Genomic DNA, 16,000 nt, shown 5'->3' with positions numbered 1-16,000 from the left:
ATGCCTTACCGTTCCAAATGTCTAGAAATGGCTTTAAATATTTGGGCATTAATATCATGAGAGACATGCAAAGTCTTTGTCAGGAAAACTTTCTCCTTTATTTGAGAAAGTCAGACTAGACCTGTAAAAGTGTAAGTCACCTCACTTGTCCTTGGCAGGAAAAGTGAATTGTATTAAAGTGAATGTACTCCCCAAATTCCTTTATTTGTTTCAATGTATCCCACTTTATTTTCCTAAATCCTTTTTTAAATCCATTGATAAGGCTTTCATTTCATTCATATGGAGCAATAAGATCCATAGAATATGTATAGAATTACCACAAAGGCCTAAATTACAGGGTGGCTTAGCTCTTCCAAATCTTTGCTATTACTGCATATGTTTGGAGTCAGTGGCATGCTCAGTCCTCTCTGTAGTTAAGTAATATATTTGCTGGGTGCTCTTTGGTCCAAGGTTAGTAGTTTCAGATGAGAAAAAGAGAACAAATCTCTCTGACCAAGGCACTCCGTGTAATTAAAATGTCTTTATTGAAACTTAATATCCAAAAAGGACCTAAAAATGCCCACGCGTAGCGGCTCGGGCCTTCTTCAGGGCATAGTGAGACAAAACAGGAGTGAATGGTTTTTGTGCAGGCACAGAGCACAGGTGTTAGTTGCTTGATTGGATCTAGGGCAACCAATTACTAAGACCCGCCCCTCACACAGATCCTAGAGAGCAATCACATGCCAAACACAGTTCTTTGTAAAAAGAAAACAAAAACACAGATTAAGTGTACACACACACACAACTATATCACAATAAAGGTACATCTTCACAGTGACTTGGAAAGACAGTAGACTATAAATTAGACATTTTTACAAAAAAGGCCTATAGTCTATCTCCTCATTCAAACCTGGATATTCCATTGCCTTAAAATTCCAGATCCAAAAAGTTTCCTGCTGCAGCAACTTTTTCAATCTATCCCCCCCGCGTACAGATTTCCTTATCATCTCAATACCCTGGACTCTTACGGATGAAGGGTCGCTATGGTGCATTTCTCTATAGTGTTTGGCCATTGGATAATCTTCATTGTTGATCCTTATTGCATATTTGTGTTCAGAAAAACGTTCTTTTAATTTCCTCTTTGTCCTACCTACGTAAAAGCACCCACATGGGCACTGTAGGCGATTTACAACAAACTCAGAATTACAATTAATAAAGCCATTGGTTTTGTATTCTTTTTGGGTTTTCAGGTCAAGGAATGTCTTGCACTGAATGACACCCACACAGTGTTTACATGACCCGCACTTATAAGTTCCCCAAAGGTCTTTATGCAACCATGTTTTTTCTGTTGAGCCTGGCAGGTAACTCCTGACAAGTTTGTCTTTTATAGAAGGTACTTTTCTGAACACTGTCATAGGTGGATTTGGGAAAATTTCCTTTAGAAGTGGATCACTATTAATCATTTTCCAATTGGACCTGATTATTTGTTTCATCCTGGAGGCACAGCGGCTGTATTGTGTGATGAAGCATGGTCTGGGATTGTTTTTAACCATATTAGTTTTCTTCTTTTTCGTTAAGAGGTCAGACCGATTTTGGAACTGGGCTTTTTTTTTTACTGCACCATCAATCAAAATTGGGGAATAACCCCTTTCACAAAATCTCAATTTCATGTCTTTGGCCTGTTTTTCAAAATCTGAATCATTGCTGCAAATGCGTTTCAAACGCTGAAACTGTCCAAAGGGAATGTTGTCTTTAAGTCCCTTGGCATGGAAACTGTCAGATCTGAGTAAAGTGTTCCTGTCTGTACTCTTTCTATATATTGTGGTTTGTAGAGAGCCACTCCCATCAATAGAAATAGATAAGTCTAGAAAGTTTACAGGCCGCTACGCGTGGGCATTTTTAGGTCCTTTTTGGATATGTCTAAGTTTCAATAAAGACATTTTAATTACGCGGAGTGCCTTGGTCAGAGAGATTTGTTCTCTTTTTCTCATTTTGCTATTACTATTGGACTGCAAATGTTAAAAAAATTGTGTATTGGCTTCACTTGCCAGATACAGACTGGTGTGACTTTGAGGCTACATCTTGTATCTCATCATCTCTCACAGCCCCTGGTCACTTCCAACTCTCCTCTTTCTATTACACACTTTACTAACAACCCAGTCGTCATCAATACCCTCAAGATATGGTTTCAATTTAGACAGAACTTTGGGTTCAAACATTGTCTTAGCATGAGTCCTATATGCAATAATCATCTTTTTCCCCTAGCTAGATTAGACTCTGCATTCTTTTTTTGGCAAAGACAAGGTATTTCCAAATTTCAAGATATGTACATAAATGGTGTATTTGCAAGCTTTGATGACTTATCACACAAATTTGGGCTCCCTTGGTCTAGCTTATTTCAATATTTTCAAGTCCACCACTTCCTTCAGAGCCATGACCCCAACTTTCCAAACTTATCTTCAGTCTTAGGTTTAGATGGTATGCTAGAGATCCGTTTTAATTCTGAAGGACTAATTTCAAGGGTACATGATTGTATAGCTTCTCTTAAAAACATAACTCTTGCTAAGATTAGGGCAGACTGGGCAGCTGAGCTTGGAGAGGACATGGATGAGGACAACTGGAACTGTGCTTTACAAAAAGTGAATGATAGTACTTCCTGTGCAAGACTAAGTATAATACAGTTCAAAGTCCTACATCGTGCTCATTTTTCTAAAGCAAGACTAGCTAAGATTTACCCTAATTCAGACGCAAGTTGTGACAGGTGCCCTAACACCCCTGCCAACTTAACCTATATGTTTTGGTCATGCCCGGCTCTGACAACTTACTGGTCTATGATTTTTAAATCACTGTTGGAAGCACTTGATATTGATTTCCAACCCAATGCAGCAGCAGCAGCAGCTATATTTGGAATCACAGATGGGGAACACTCTGTAATGAGGAAAAGCCATAAAACTATCATTGCTTTCACGACACTGCTTGCTCGCAGAAGTATTTTATTACACTGGAAATCAAAACACCCACCTAAAGTGTCTATGTGGTTGAGTGATCTGATGCATTTCATACAGTTAGAGAAGATTAAGTACACTCTTAGGGGGTCCAGTGACAAATTTTTCTCCATCTGGGGACCGATTTTGACATATCTAAACAAACTGAAAACTTTGCCTGATGACCTAAGATATTTAGTCACCACAGACCACAGTAGGCCTATATAACATTTCACAAATAGTGTTTAAACATATTCATTTATTTTTCCTTCCCCATGTCTTTATTTTTTTTTCTTATATACCAGTTACCAGAGATTGTATATTCTAGGGATATACATATTGTGGATATTGTATTTAAATGATATCGAAATTGTTTCTGCCTTGGACTGATGAAGGCATGTATGACTGCAATCGTGAATATGTATGTACACAGTGACATTGAACATGGCTAAATGTGACCTCTTTCACATGTAAATGTATCTATTATTATTATTATTATTGTGTATATGTTATTATCTTATTTTCTTTCTCTGCTTCTCTAGGCAGGTGCAACCCATGTTTGGTGGGTGGGAAGGGTGGGTGGTTGGGGTGTTTTTTGTAAAAGAAAAATGGAGATAGTCTAATTTCATGCCTATTGTATTTTGCGCTTGTTAACATCTCCAAATAAAAAGATTATTCAAAAAAAGAAAATGATTTAAACTTGCTCTTCTGTGCACAGGAGTGCGGTCGATTACAGCATGTGTCAGTGCATTTACTCTGACCCACCATTGACCTGTATTTCTACCCAACCATTGACTGGAACACTGAAATGGGGTCCACGTGGTCTAGAGGAAATGGGGAGTCACATGCAGAGGCAGGTGAAGCTGAAGCAAGGTCTGTAAAAGCCCTAGTTAGGGGTTTGGGTCAGTGGAGTGAATCTAGAGTTGGGGAATAGTTAGAGGGTCTGTAAGCCAGTCAGAGCTGATCTATTGTTTTTCTGCCAAGCAAGGTCAGGCGTTCTTTCTGAAAGTAATGCAAGAGGGGAGATGGCCCTTCGATGGGAGACAGGAACGGCTTTTGAGGGCTCTGAGGAGTCAAGCCACAGGCCTGCTCTCTTATCAAGATGAGCTTGGGAATCTGGACATGGAGGCTCTGATTGTCATGCCGGTCAGTGGGATACAGTTATTCATCACTTTTTTGGTCAAGTCAGTCGAACTTTAGTGATTACTTTGTTGTAGTCTACCTTTCATTGACATTAAATTAACTTTAGAGGCAGTTTTGATTTGCATTATGTTCTTATTTGGTGTGTTAACAGTGGCCGCAGCTGCTTGAGTTCATTTTACAACACTGAAAGTGTTAAATATTGAGAAACTGGTGTTGTCTACAGACATCTTGGTTGTGACGGACTTGGCTTTTTTTTCCCTCACTAGATTTGATGGAAATCTTTTTGGTGAAAGTTTTGCTTACCCTAAAGCCCAGAACATTATTCATTAGCACTTGAATGGCTGTAATGAAGTGTGATTTTTTTTAACACTATCTCAAAACAAGTCAAGCATAAAAATGTTCACATTCAAGGCATGTGTGCAAGCCACTGATTTAGCCTCACATATACACACTTTGTTGAATTAACCACAAAATGTTTTTGTAGGGGTGGCACAGTGGTGCAGTGGTTAGCACAGTCACCTCACAGCAAGAAGGTCCTGGGTTTGAGCCCCGGAGTAGTCCAACCTTGGGGGTCATCCCGGGTCGTCCTCTATTTGGAGTTTGCATGTTCTCCCCGTGTCTAAGTGGGTTTCCTTCAGGGCTCCGGTTTCCTCCCACAGTCCAAAGACATGTAGGTCAGGTGAATCGGCCATACTAAATTGTCCCTAGGGGGTATGTGTGTGTGTGTGTGTGTGTGTGTGTGGGTGTGGGTGTGGGTGTGGGTGGGGAGGGGGGCTGTGATGGCCTGGCGGCCTGTCCAGGGTGTCTCCCCACCTGCCACCCAATTACTGCTGGGATAGGCTCCAGCATCCCCGCAACCCTGAGAGCAGGATAAGCAGTTTTGGATAATGGATGGATGGGTGGATGTTTTAGTGGTTCTTTAAGAGGAGATGGTGATATTTCACTGCCTTGGTGACAGATTTGATAGTTTTATGAGAGCAACACCTTAATTTCTGGCACCCAGCATACTATTTTTTTTTTACGTTTTTCTGGTCATTTTTATGAAAACAAAATCAGGCGTGGGACACTGACATGTAAGTAGATAAAGTGATAATTTGTTGTTCTCAGGGAGGACATTTGTTTCACGACCAGTGTATATTACACAGAATACATCTGGTAGAATTTAAAACACAGCATACCTAAACACAGCACACAACACAAATACAGAAGAGATGAACATGACTACAGCCAACTGATAAACCCTGCTGCATTCACATAAGTAACAGCACTGATTCACGAGTCCATTTTCATCTCATGGCGTCGTACATTGATGCTGTTGACATGCATCAAGTGCCATGCGACACAGTAGGTTAACAGCTTCTGCATCCATATGAGACGAGGTGAGTTAATCACTACCTAACCTTAACCGTAAACTTAACCACTTCCTAACCTGTCATTAATATTCAGAATTGAGGCCAAAAGTTTCACATTGGAGTTTGTGGAACACCTGTCGCCTATCTATACAGACGCTGAAAGGTACCTACCTTGCGTGTCACTTAGCAACGCTTGGTCGACAGTCTATAAATAACGCCATCGGGTGATATGCAGTTATCATAAGCAAACAATGCAGGTAGACCCACATAATAAACCCACATAAAATGTACATATGCAACAACACAGGGCCCAGTCAGTTCAATTGTAATTCAGTCTTAGTCACAAGTGTGGGTCATAAGAGAGTTTAGTTCAGTGCCTCAACGGCAGAGGGAACAAAAGTCCTGTTTAAGCATGCTCTTTTTCCCATAAGGGTGAATCTGTATCCCATGATGGTCTAATGAGGCCTTGTGTTGCCTTAATGGGACCTGTAAAAGCAGCTCCAGTTCAGCTAGTTAGAAGCTGTCAGACTTCTTAAAAAGATGGGGGAAAAAAATCCAACTACAGTATGATGAAGTTTTACATATTTTGATCTGGCTCCACTTAAATTCACAATCAATGTCTTCACTTGTCAGAATGTTGTGAAATAACTTGAAATGAATGATCCATGAAGTGTCTTGATGCATGCTCAATAATCCAGGTAAGAAAATCAAAGAAGGTTGAATCAGTTCCTCTGGATACGACGTTTATTGACATAAACATGTATTGTACTGTGTTGTTTATAAGGGTGGGGATACTTGCAGTCAGTTTATACTGAAGATGTCACTTAGTTGAATGATGAAACGTTTCTGTCAATAAATGTTGTATCCAGAGGAACTGATTCGACTTTCTTTGAGCTCCATGCAGTGTTTTTTTTTTTTTGGCAAATAGAGCAATGCAAGGTGAGGTCTATCCTCCTAGCTATGAACTCTATATAGTCACTAGACATTACAGAGTACCTATCACTCCCATGATAACATCTAACATCTTCAGCATTCTGTTACTCCTTTGGCAAGGTACTGTCGTTGGGTGCTGACGTGCTGCCCGAGTACAAACTCCAGGCCCCACGCATTCACAAATGGACCATCCTGCACTACAGCCCCTTCAAGGCGGTGTGGGACTGGCTTATTCTGCTGTTGGTCATCTACACAGCCATCTTCACACCATACTCCGCCGCCTTCCTGCTCAGCGAGGTGGAGGAAGACCGTCGGCGCACCTGTGGCTACACTTGCAACCCGCTAAACGTGGTGGACCTGGTGGTGGATGTCATGTTCATCGTGGACATCCTCATCAACTTCAGAACCACCTACGTCAACCACAATGACGAGGTGGTCAGCCAGCCAGGCCACATCGCGCAGCACTACTTTAAGGGGTGGTTTCTCATCGACATTGTGGCCGCCATCCCCTTTGACCTGCTGATATTCCGGTCTGGTTCTGATGAGGTAAGAAGGGGAGGAAGGGGGAGAGCTGTTGAAAGTGGTTATTTTGTAACTGTTTAGATTTCCAAAAAAACTTCTCATATTCCGGTTTTACACAGTGGTTGCATTGTGGAGTAGTTTCCCCACATATAATTGAAATAATTATTTAAATATATTTTGCAGTAGCTTGGTGGTAGTTAGTTGAAATTCAGCTTTGGATGGAGTTTGAGTACTTGCTCACATTTTGCACCGCAATTTCCGCAAACATACTGTAAAAAAAAAAAAAGTCAAATATAAAATGCAACAATTGTTCAAAGTCCCATGAAATTAAAAGTATATTTTTTCTTGATACCTCTTTTATCTACAGTTAATTTTGTGATTTATAAGAATAACGTTTTTCTCTTCCTGAAAATACAATAATTTCTTTGTCACCCTGCTCTTGGACTAAAAAAAAAAAGTCCAATGATTGGATGTGATGTTCAGAAAAGAGTAGAAATCTTCTACCACCAAATTTAAACTAGCCAACAGCATCACAGAAAGGTGAATCAGTTCATCTGGACGCAACATTTATTGAGAGAAATGTTGCATCACTCATCTAATGCCCCTTTTTCACTACATGATACCAGCTCAACTCAACTCGACTCACAGAGTGTCGTTTTCCATTACCATAACATTACCCCCTCAGTGTAGCTGGTCTGCATTGATTTTGGTACCCACTCCAGTTTTTTTGGAACCTCGACAAAGGTGGTACCAGAAAAGTGGTAACAGTTACCAAATGCTGGTACTTTCCAGTAATGGAAAATTAAACAGTCAAATCAAGCTGGTACCGTGAAGTGGAAAAAGGGCTTAGGTGATCTCTTCAGTCTCAACTGACTTCAGGTATCCCACCCATATAAACATTACAGCAGCATAACGACCAAACTAACAATCAGTTTCATGTGCAAATATGTGTGACAATTAACTAGAGTTACAATGGCCATGTGTACTATTCACAGCGGATTAGGGAATAGTTACAATCACAGCATTGTAAGGTGGTGACAGATGTACTCTTAGCCCCCCCTCGGTTCAGGGATGGTCATTCCCTTTTAACATAGATGGCCTCCTTGACTCCCCGTTCAAAGAAGCATTCTTCCCCATCAAGGATGTGCACATCCTCATCCCTGAAAGAGTGGCCACTGGCCTGTAGATGGTGTAGACTGTGGAGTCCTGGCCTGATGTGTTAACTCTCCTGTGTTGTGCCATCCTCTTGGCCAGTGTCTGTTTAGTTTCCCCAAATGTACAAGTCATGACAATACTCCTGGCATTTAACAGCGTACACTATATTGCTCTGTTTGTGCCGGGGGACCTGATCCCCCGGAGTGGACCAACTTCTGGCGCAGTGTGTTTTGGGGTTTGAAAGCAACTGAGACGTGGTGTTTGGAAAATACACGTCTCAACTGTTCTGACACCCCCACCACATACGGAATCACCACTGGTTTACGCTTAGACAGCTGTTGTCCTTCTCCTCTCTGTGAATAGTACACATGGCCATTGTAACTCTAGTTAATGGTCATTGCAATTTGCATATGAAATCGATCATTGGTTTTGGTCGTCATGCCACTGTATTGTTTATAAGGGTGGGATACCTGCAGTCAGGTGAGACTGAAGAGGTCACTTAGATGAGCGATGATATGTTTCTCTCAATAAACGTTGTGTCCAGATGAACTGATTTGCCTTTCTGTGATTTCCTTACCTGGATTATTGAGCATGCATAAAGACATAGCCAACAGCATATTAATGTCCAAATTCTTTTAACAATGCCCAGCTACTGTCGTGTGTCACTCAAATCAAACCCCCCCCCCCTCAACAAATCCCACTCAACTGTTTTGTTTCCTTTGGACATACATCAAATCGGGAAAGGTTGCAGTGCTCTCAATGTGATTTCATGGGACCTTTAAGATCCAAGCAAGTGGTTTTAGCGGGCATATAATTTTGTGTGTTGTGTGGTACAAAAGTCTGAATACTCTTCCAAGGTCTGTTTGTTTTCATTATTCATCAAAAACTAACGCAACATTCTTACTCAGTTGATATATCTGTGGTAAAATTACATAATTCTTTATGAACACAAGTCAAAACATTTTGCTAATATAAACAGGAAGTCAAAAATTCTCAATAGGCTAATTCATTTGACAGGTGTATTTTTACACAAAACCAGAATTTCTCCTGTGTGGGTGACTTTTGCACTGACCAATGCATTTTTGAACCAGTGTCTTGGTCAATATGCAACTCAAATGGGTGGGAGGGATCCCGCATGAACATGGGGAAACCTGCAGAATCCACACAGAAAGCCCCAGATAGTCCCTGTTGGGTTTCAACCCAGAGCCTTCATGATGGAGAACAACAGCACTAACAACCAAGTCACCGTATCATTCTTCAAGTTTATGCAGGATTTGAGAATCCAAATGATTCCAGTGAGAGAGTATTCCAGAGGTTGTGTTGTCATGTTCCAATATGTTTTGCCTTTTCACTTTTCAAATGTTCCCATAAATGTGACAGTAACTGGCTTTGGACTAGGCAAAACAACCCGAATGTTGCCACCAGTATCATTAACTGTAGGTTTTATGCACTTTTGCATGAATCATTCATTCATTGTAGGAGTTTACATAAGTCCTACAATCACCACTGAAAACTTTAAACTGCGGTAGGGCGGTCTTTGCTCAATTGCCCTTGAATCTATGATGTAGTCATGCTGTTGGGTCTCTATTGTAGCGAATCGGGGGGCAGCCGGGAACCGCGGGACATGAACCGGTGTCTCCCGCACCATGGGCGACTACGTTAACCAGTCGACTAAAGTGTCCAACCCGTTAGCCTAGGGCTAGTGAGTCTAGTCATCTGTGGTCATTACACTCCTCCCCTCCTTCAGGCATACTAGCTCCCTCATGCCTCTGGGCATACCTGCTCCCGATGGCCTCACGGTCTCACCATCCCACTTCTGACACCAATATAGTTAATTTGGGGGGCAGCTGGGATGTTAACCCGGATCTCCCGCACCACGGGCGACTAAGTTAACGAGTCAACCCTTGAGTCGACTAGTTAGCGTAGTCGCCCGTGGTGCAGAAGACCCGGGTTCGCATCCTGGCTGCGGCGGTTCCCAGCTGCCCCCTGAATTCACTACAACGTCTTCAGATGGTATGGATGCTTGAGGTCTGTCTGGTCTTGCTTCGGATTAAAGTGACATAGTTTCTTAAAATCGCTATACTGTGCATTGAGCTGCCACTTAAGAAACATTCAATTTAGCAACAATTTGGCACTGGGACAGTCCTTCGTCACTCAGGACAAAAATTTGACCTCAACAGCAAAAACTTCTGGAAAAGCAAAGGTCCTTTTTCAAAATGAAAACATCTCGAGTTGTGACAATAACACATAGAGGACAAAATTAAGTATGTCAGTATCCAGTATTAATTTTTACAAGACCAATGGACTGGCGGTCTGTCCATGATGTCTCCCCGCCTGCCGCCCAATACCTGCTGGGATAGGCTCCAGCATCCCCGTGACCCTGAGAGCAGGATAAGCAGTTCGGATCATGGATGGATGGATGGAAACAACAGTTTTACATGACATGTTCTTGAATTAAAAATACCACAAGTAAAAATTTCGTGTTAGTTTTTGATAAATTGTGAAAATAAGCAGATCCTGGAAGTGGACTCAGACTTTTAGACCACACTCTATGACATGGCATTACTGTATGACATGGCTTTGCATTTGCAGACCAACTAAAAATTATGCATCATTACTTCCTTCAACCAGCCCCATACTACTACTCTGATTGGACTGCTGAAGACAGCGAGACTGCTCCGATTGGTGCGTGTGGCCAGGAAGCTAGACCGTTATTCAGAGTACGGCGCCGCGGTCCTGTTCCTCCTCATGTGCACGTTTGCCCTCATCGCTCATTGGCTGGCCTGTATCTGGTACGCCATTGGCAATGTAGAGCGCAATGGCTCTGGCCGCATTGGAGACATGAAGATCGGCTGGCTGGACAACCTGGCCGACCAGATTGGTAAACAGTACAATGACAGCGATCCAGGCTCTGGCCCCTCGATCAAGGACAAATATGTTACAGCTCTCTACTTCACCTTCAGCAGTCTTACCAGTGTAGGCTTTGGTAATGTCTCCCCCAACACCAACCCAGAGAAGATCTTCTCCATCTGCGTCATGCTTATTGGCTGTGAGTGGAGTAGAAATAAGTGTGTATGTGTTTTGTTGTGTGTGTGTGTGTGTGTGTGTGTGTGTGTGTGTGTGTGTGTGTGTGTGTGTGTGTGTGTGTGTGTGTTGAGAGAGAGAGAAAGCGTTTTGCTTTTAAACTGAAATTTTACTTTCTGTACCACAACACAATATATTGTAGCGTGTCCCCTAGAAATGATGTAGTAGTGGGTGGTGCTGCCCAACCAGGTTACTTACATCAGATGGGTGGACGGTCCTCTCATGGGCCATGGTTGGGGAAAACTGTACCCACTTTGAAAAATAGAAAAGATAATTACCTTGATAGATCTTCAAGTCTTAAATTCTTTTTACGTGACCTCCGGCTTGGTCAGGCATCCCTACAGACACAATTGGTCGTGTCTGCGGGTGGGAAGCCGGATGTGGGTATGTGTCCTGGTCGCTGCAAGAGCGCCACCTCTGGTTGGTCGGGGCACCTGTTCAGGGGGGAGGAGGAACTGGGGGGAATAGCGTGATCCTCCCACATGCTATGTCCCCCTGGCGAAACTCCTCACTGCCAGGTGAAAAGAAGCGGCTGGCAACTCCACATGTATCAGAGGAGGCATGTGGCAGCGACCGGGATGGCTCAGAAGAGTGGGGTAATTGGCCAGACAATTGGGGGGGGTGGGAATCACACAAAAAAAAGTCTTTTTATAAGTGTTCCCAGTTTGACAGAAGACTTAGATTGTGTACTGTCTTTTTAAAGCATGCTGTGATTGTGTCCAGTGTTCTGAGTTGTAGTAAGAAGTGTGTTAAGGTGGTGGGACTTTTGTCAGCTGTGTTAATCTTTTGATTGTTCCAACAGTTGCTCTCTCTCTCTCCTCTGTCTCCGTACAGCGCTGATGTATGCCAGTATCTTTGGAAATGTCTCAGCCATCATTCAGAGACTGTACTCGGGCACGGCACGGTACCACACCCAGATGCTGCGGGTCAAAGAGTTTATCCGTTTCCACCAGATACCAGGCAGCCTCAGACAAAGACTAGAGGAGTACTTCCAGCATGCCTGGTCCTACACCAATGGCATTGACATGAATGCTGTGAGTCTTGTAGACACTCATACACTTGTATGTTTTTATACACACACACACACAGCCATAAGTGGGTTCTATTAGATTTAGGGGAATGTGTAAAAAGGCTGCGAGACAATGAAAGATGATTGCTTGAAAGGAGAGACAAGTGTTAATGGCTATATTTTTCTGCATAACCTGTCATTACATTTGTCCGTCTGTTTCTGGCGTTAAAGTCAGCGAGCTATTTAAAAAACTGTGCTCCGCTCTTGTTAATATTACGAGGTACACATCAACAACTTATGACTGTGCATCAGCTTGTCAGTCCAAATCTGAGAACCTCTCCTGTACTCCAAGATATTGAGGGAAATTTTTCCCTAGTTTAAGGTCCTGCCATGAAGCCATATAGTAAGGGTGCTGTGTGGTGTTGGAAGGAGGTTTACTTCTAATTTAAGAGCTTCATCAGAATCACCTTGTCGTTTCATTTCATGCACTTGCGCATATAAAATGAAATGAAACATCATTTCCCCCAGCCCACAACACAAAGACAAAAACACATCCAAAAACTACAAGAACTACAAGAACACATATATCCAAACTAACACATATATCTAAACTAAACTAAATAGCAAAAAATCACTGCCCAGGAGAACGAACGCCAGCCAGGATGACAGTTGGAAGTGCGGGTCTGCATGGGCTAGCGGTTAGCTTGGCCTGCCCCGCTTCTGCATCCTGTCAGACCGCCCTTGGTGTTTCCTCTTCAGGCACAGCTCTGGTCAGGGCTGTGGTCCTTGGACCCCCAGGACGCAGCAGACCAATCTCCCTCAGCCAATCCAACGCCAGCTCTCCCAGCCTTCTTATCTTATTCTGACTGTCCTTCTGTGCTTCTCTTCTCTCACATAAATGTGGGTACACATAAAACGCTGTGTGTTGTGTGGAGGGGCATAGCTCAGTGGTAGAGAGCCTGACCACAGATCCCCAGTTCAACTCTGGGGTGCACCCTTTCATCCTAAATGTAAATGGAGGCCAGTGGTGTTGAAGTAAAACAGAAAGGGCTTGTTTTAATCCAGTTCTACAGTAGGGGATCTCCTGTCACTTCTTGGTTGAAGATGTGACGTCAGCTTTTCTGGCAGGCTTATTCGGTTGAGGTAGAACGCTGCATGCTTTTAACCCTCAGTAGTACAATACTGAAGACGACTGGTACAACCTCTGTGTACGGTTTTTCATCAGACAATGCAAAAACACTTTGGTTAGTACACACCTCCAACATATCTTGTGTCCTTTTACTTGTTGATTCAGCGATCCAGTTCACTAACAGGGATCACTAAAGTCACATTTCATCTTATCTAATTTTTTACCCCCCTTTTCTCCCCAGTTGTACTTGGCCAATTACCCCACTCATCCGAGCCATCCCAATTGCTGCTCCACCCCCTCTGCCCATCCGGGAAGGGCTGCAGACTACCACATGCCTCCTCCGATACATGTGGAGTCACCAGCCGCTTCTTTTCACCTGACAGTGAGGAGTTTCACCAGGGGGATGTAGTGCGTGAGAGGATCACGCGATTCCCCCCAGTTCCCCCGCCCCCCTGAACAGGCACCCTGACCGACCAGGGGAGGCGCTAGTGCAGCGACCAGGACACATACCCACATCCTACTTCCTACCTGCAGACACGGCCAATTGTGTCTGTAGGGACGCCCAACCAAGCCGGAGGTAACACGGGGATTCAAACCGGAGATCCCTGTGTTGGGAGGCAATGGAATAGACTGCCCCTCTTATCTAATTGGATCTGATAGTGATGATGTTGCAGGGTTATACACTATCTCAGTGGTTAAGTGGTTTTCTGTCTCAATGAATTTACCAACCACTGTTCTGCCGACGAGATTATTGAGTATAGATTACAGAGTATAGATTATGACTAATTGATGACTTAATTGATTATGGCTAATGACTATTGCAAGCTGTTCTCTTCTCTAACATGCCTTTTCTGTCCCTCTGAATGATGTCTTCTCCTTTCTCTTTTTCTGTGTTTGAATGGTGTCATGTGAGTCTCTCTTGCGTGCATGTGCAGGCGGTTCTCCTCCCGGGTCTCTGTGGTGATGGTGGTCGTCATTTGGCTGCTGCCTGCCCTTCCACTCCTCATATAAGTTTTTCTTTTATTACATGATGATGCTGGTCGCATGGCTTGGGTCCTGGACTGCTCCGTTGGCATGTGGACACTGCTTGGCATCCTGGGCATCATGTTCTTCATAAATTATATGTCCATTATAATTCTGTTATCCTCTTTCAATGTTGTATTATGTAAATTGCGTGAACACAACATCCATTGCACGCTGTCCATCTTGGGAGAGAGATCCCTCCTCTGTTGCTCTCCCTGAGGTTTCTTCCTATTTTTTCTCCCTGTTAAAGGGTTTTTTTAGGGAGTTGTTCCTTATCCGATGAGAGGGTCTAAGGACAGGATGTTGTGTTGTTGTTAAGCCCGCTGAGGCAAATTTGTAATTTGTGATATTGGGCTATGCAAATAAATTTGATTTGAAGTGTTTGTGTTCACAATCGGACTTTCCCCTTTTCAATTCTGTTTAGTCCCTGTCCTCTTAAACTGATGTGGAGTGTAAACTGATATGGAGTGCAATGGTCTGCCAAGAGTATGTACACAACCCTTCAAGAGCCATTTCTTTTATTAGCTATGCACTTTCTCAGTGAATGTGGGCTCTTGTGAACAGTGAAATTAGCGGGTGAAAACTTGCATATCTTAAACACTTGGTAGCATATCCGACCACTGATTTGCGTCACACTCTTGTTAGTGATGCTGTGCTGTTGTTTGGAAAAGAGAGAGAGCCTTGCCCTGGGCCTCCAACCACACAGGAACATGACATGACTAGAGAGCAGCAAGCGTGCCTGTCAGTTGAATCAGAGCAGTGTTACTCACTTAAAGCCAGTCTCCTGTGTTTCCTCCTGAATCAATGGTCAGCATTAGACACTTCTCTCTCCCCCTCTCATCTCATTCCTTTCTCCTCTTTTTTATTTCTTTCAGACACATTCTGTTTTCCATCTTCTAAGTACCAGGTTGCGTCAAAGTCCTTGTTCACTTACGTGTACTGTACCCCCCCCCCCCCAGGTATTAAAGGGCTTTCCAGAGTGCCTGCAAGCTGACATCTGCCTCCATTTGAACCGTAGCCTGCTTCAGAACTGTAAGGCCTTCCGGGGGGCCAACAAGGGGTGCCTACGGGCACTGGCCATGCGCTTCAAGACCACCCACGCCCCCCCAGGAGACACCCTGGTCCACAGCGGGGACGTTCTCTCTGCCCTCTACTTCATCTCCAGAGGCTCAATAGAGATCCTTCGTAACGACGTGGTGGTGGCCATACTGGGTGAGCTGGAACAATGGGAAACACACCCACACACACACACACACACACTTGTCTGTGGTGGTGTACAGTCTTGCCAGAGGTGTTTGGGCACCGCTCCACTTCTATTTGACAGAGCCATTGATCACAGATAGGGCCAGCACTCAGATCCACGCTGACTATGTCAGCTTGTCTCACTCTGATCACTCTTTTGATTGTGTTTGAGATGACCGTTACACTGATATGTTTCTCCTTGCTAAGATTTTCTTCATCCCACCAGACTCGTCCGCTCCTTCTATTATAACTAAACCTACAGGCAAACTCTAGGAATTTAAGTCCTATTCAAAATGGATAGGACTTTTCTCGTTGAGCAGACATTTCTATTCAAAGCAACTTACAGAGAGAGCTGTATATAAACCTCGATGGCTCCTAATCATTTTTCATACAGGCCAAACCAGCAGCAATCCCAGGATTTGAGCCATGAGCCTCAGTGTTAGCA

At 43.4% G+C, this 16,000-nt stretch overlaps 1 protein-coding gene across 1 annotated transcript in view; it reads left to right on the top strand.

Annotated features, from left to right (window-relative positions):
- kcnh6a (potassium voltage-gated channel, subfamily H (eag-related), member 6a) overlaps positions 1 to 16,000 on the top strand; it is an 86,499-nt gene that overhangs the window by 65,288 nt on the left and 5,211 nt on the right. Inside the window, exons 7-10 of the mRNA XM_056287517.1 lie at positions 6,512 to 6,937; positions 10,700 to 11,117; positions 11,987 to 12,186; positions 15,273 to 15,525. Of these exons, the coding sequence (XP_056143492.1) occupies positions 6,512 to 6,937; positions 10,700 to 11,117; positions 11,987 to 12,186; positions 15,273 to 15,525 (1,297 nt within the window). The remainder of the gene's footprint in view (positions 1 to 6,511; positions 6,938 to 10,699; positions 11,118 to 11,986; positions 12,187 to 15,272; positions 15,526 to 16,000) is intronic.

The sequence above is a fragment of the Lampris incognitus genome, chromosome 10 (assembly GCF_029633865.1).
Source record: "Lampris incognitus isolate fLamInc1 chromosome 10, fLamInc1.hap2, whole genome shotgun sequence".
Taxonomy (NCBI): Eukaryota; Metazoa; Chordata; class Actinopteri; order Lampriformes; family Lampridae; genus Lampris; species Lampris incognitus.
This window is presented reverse-complemented; position numbering and strand designations above follow the sequence as displayed.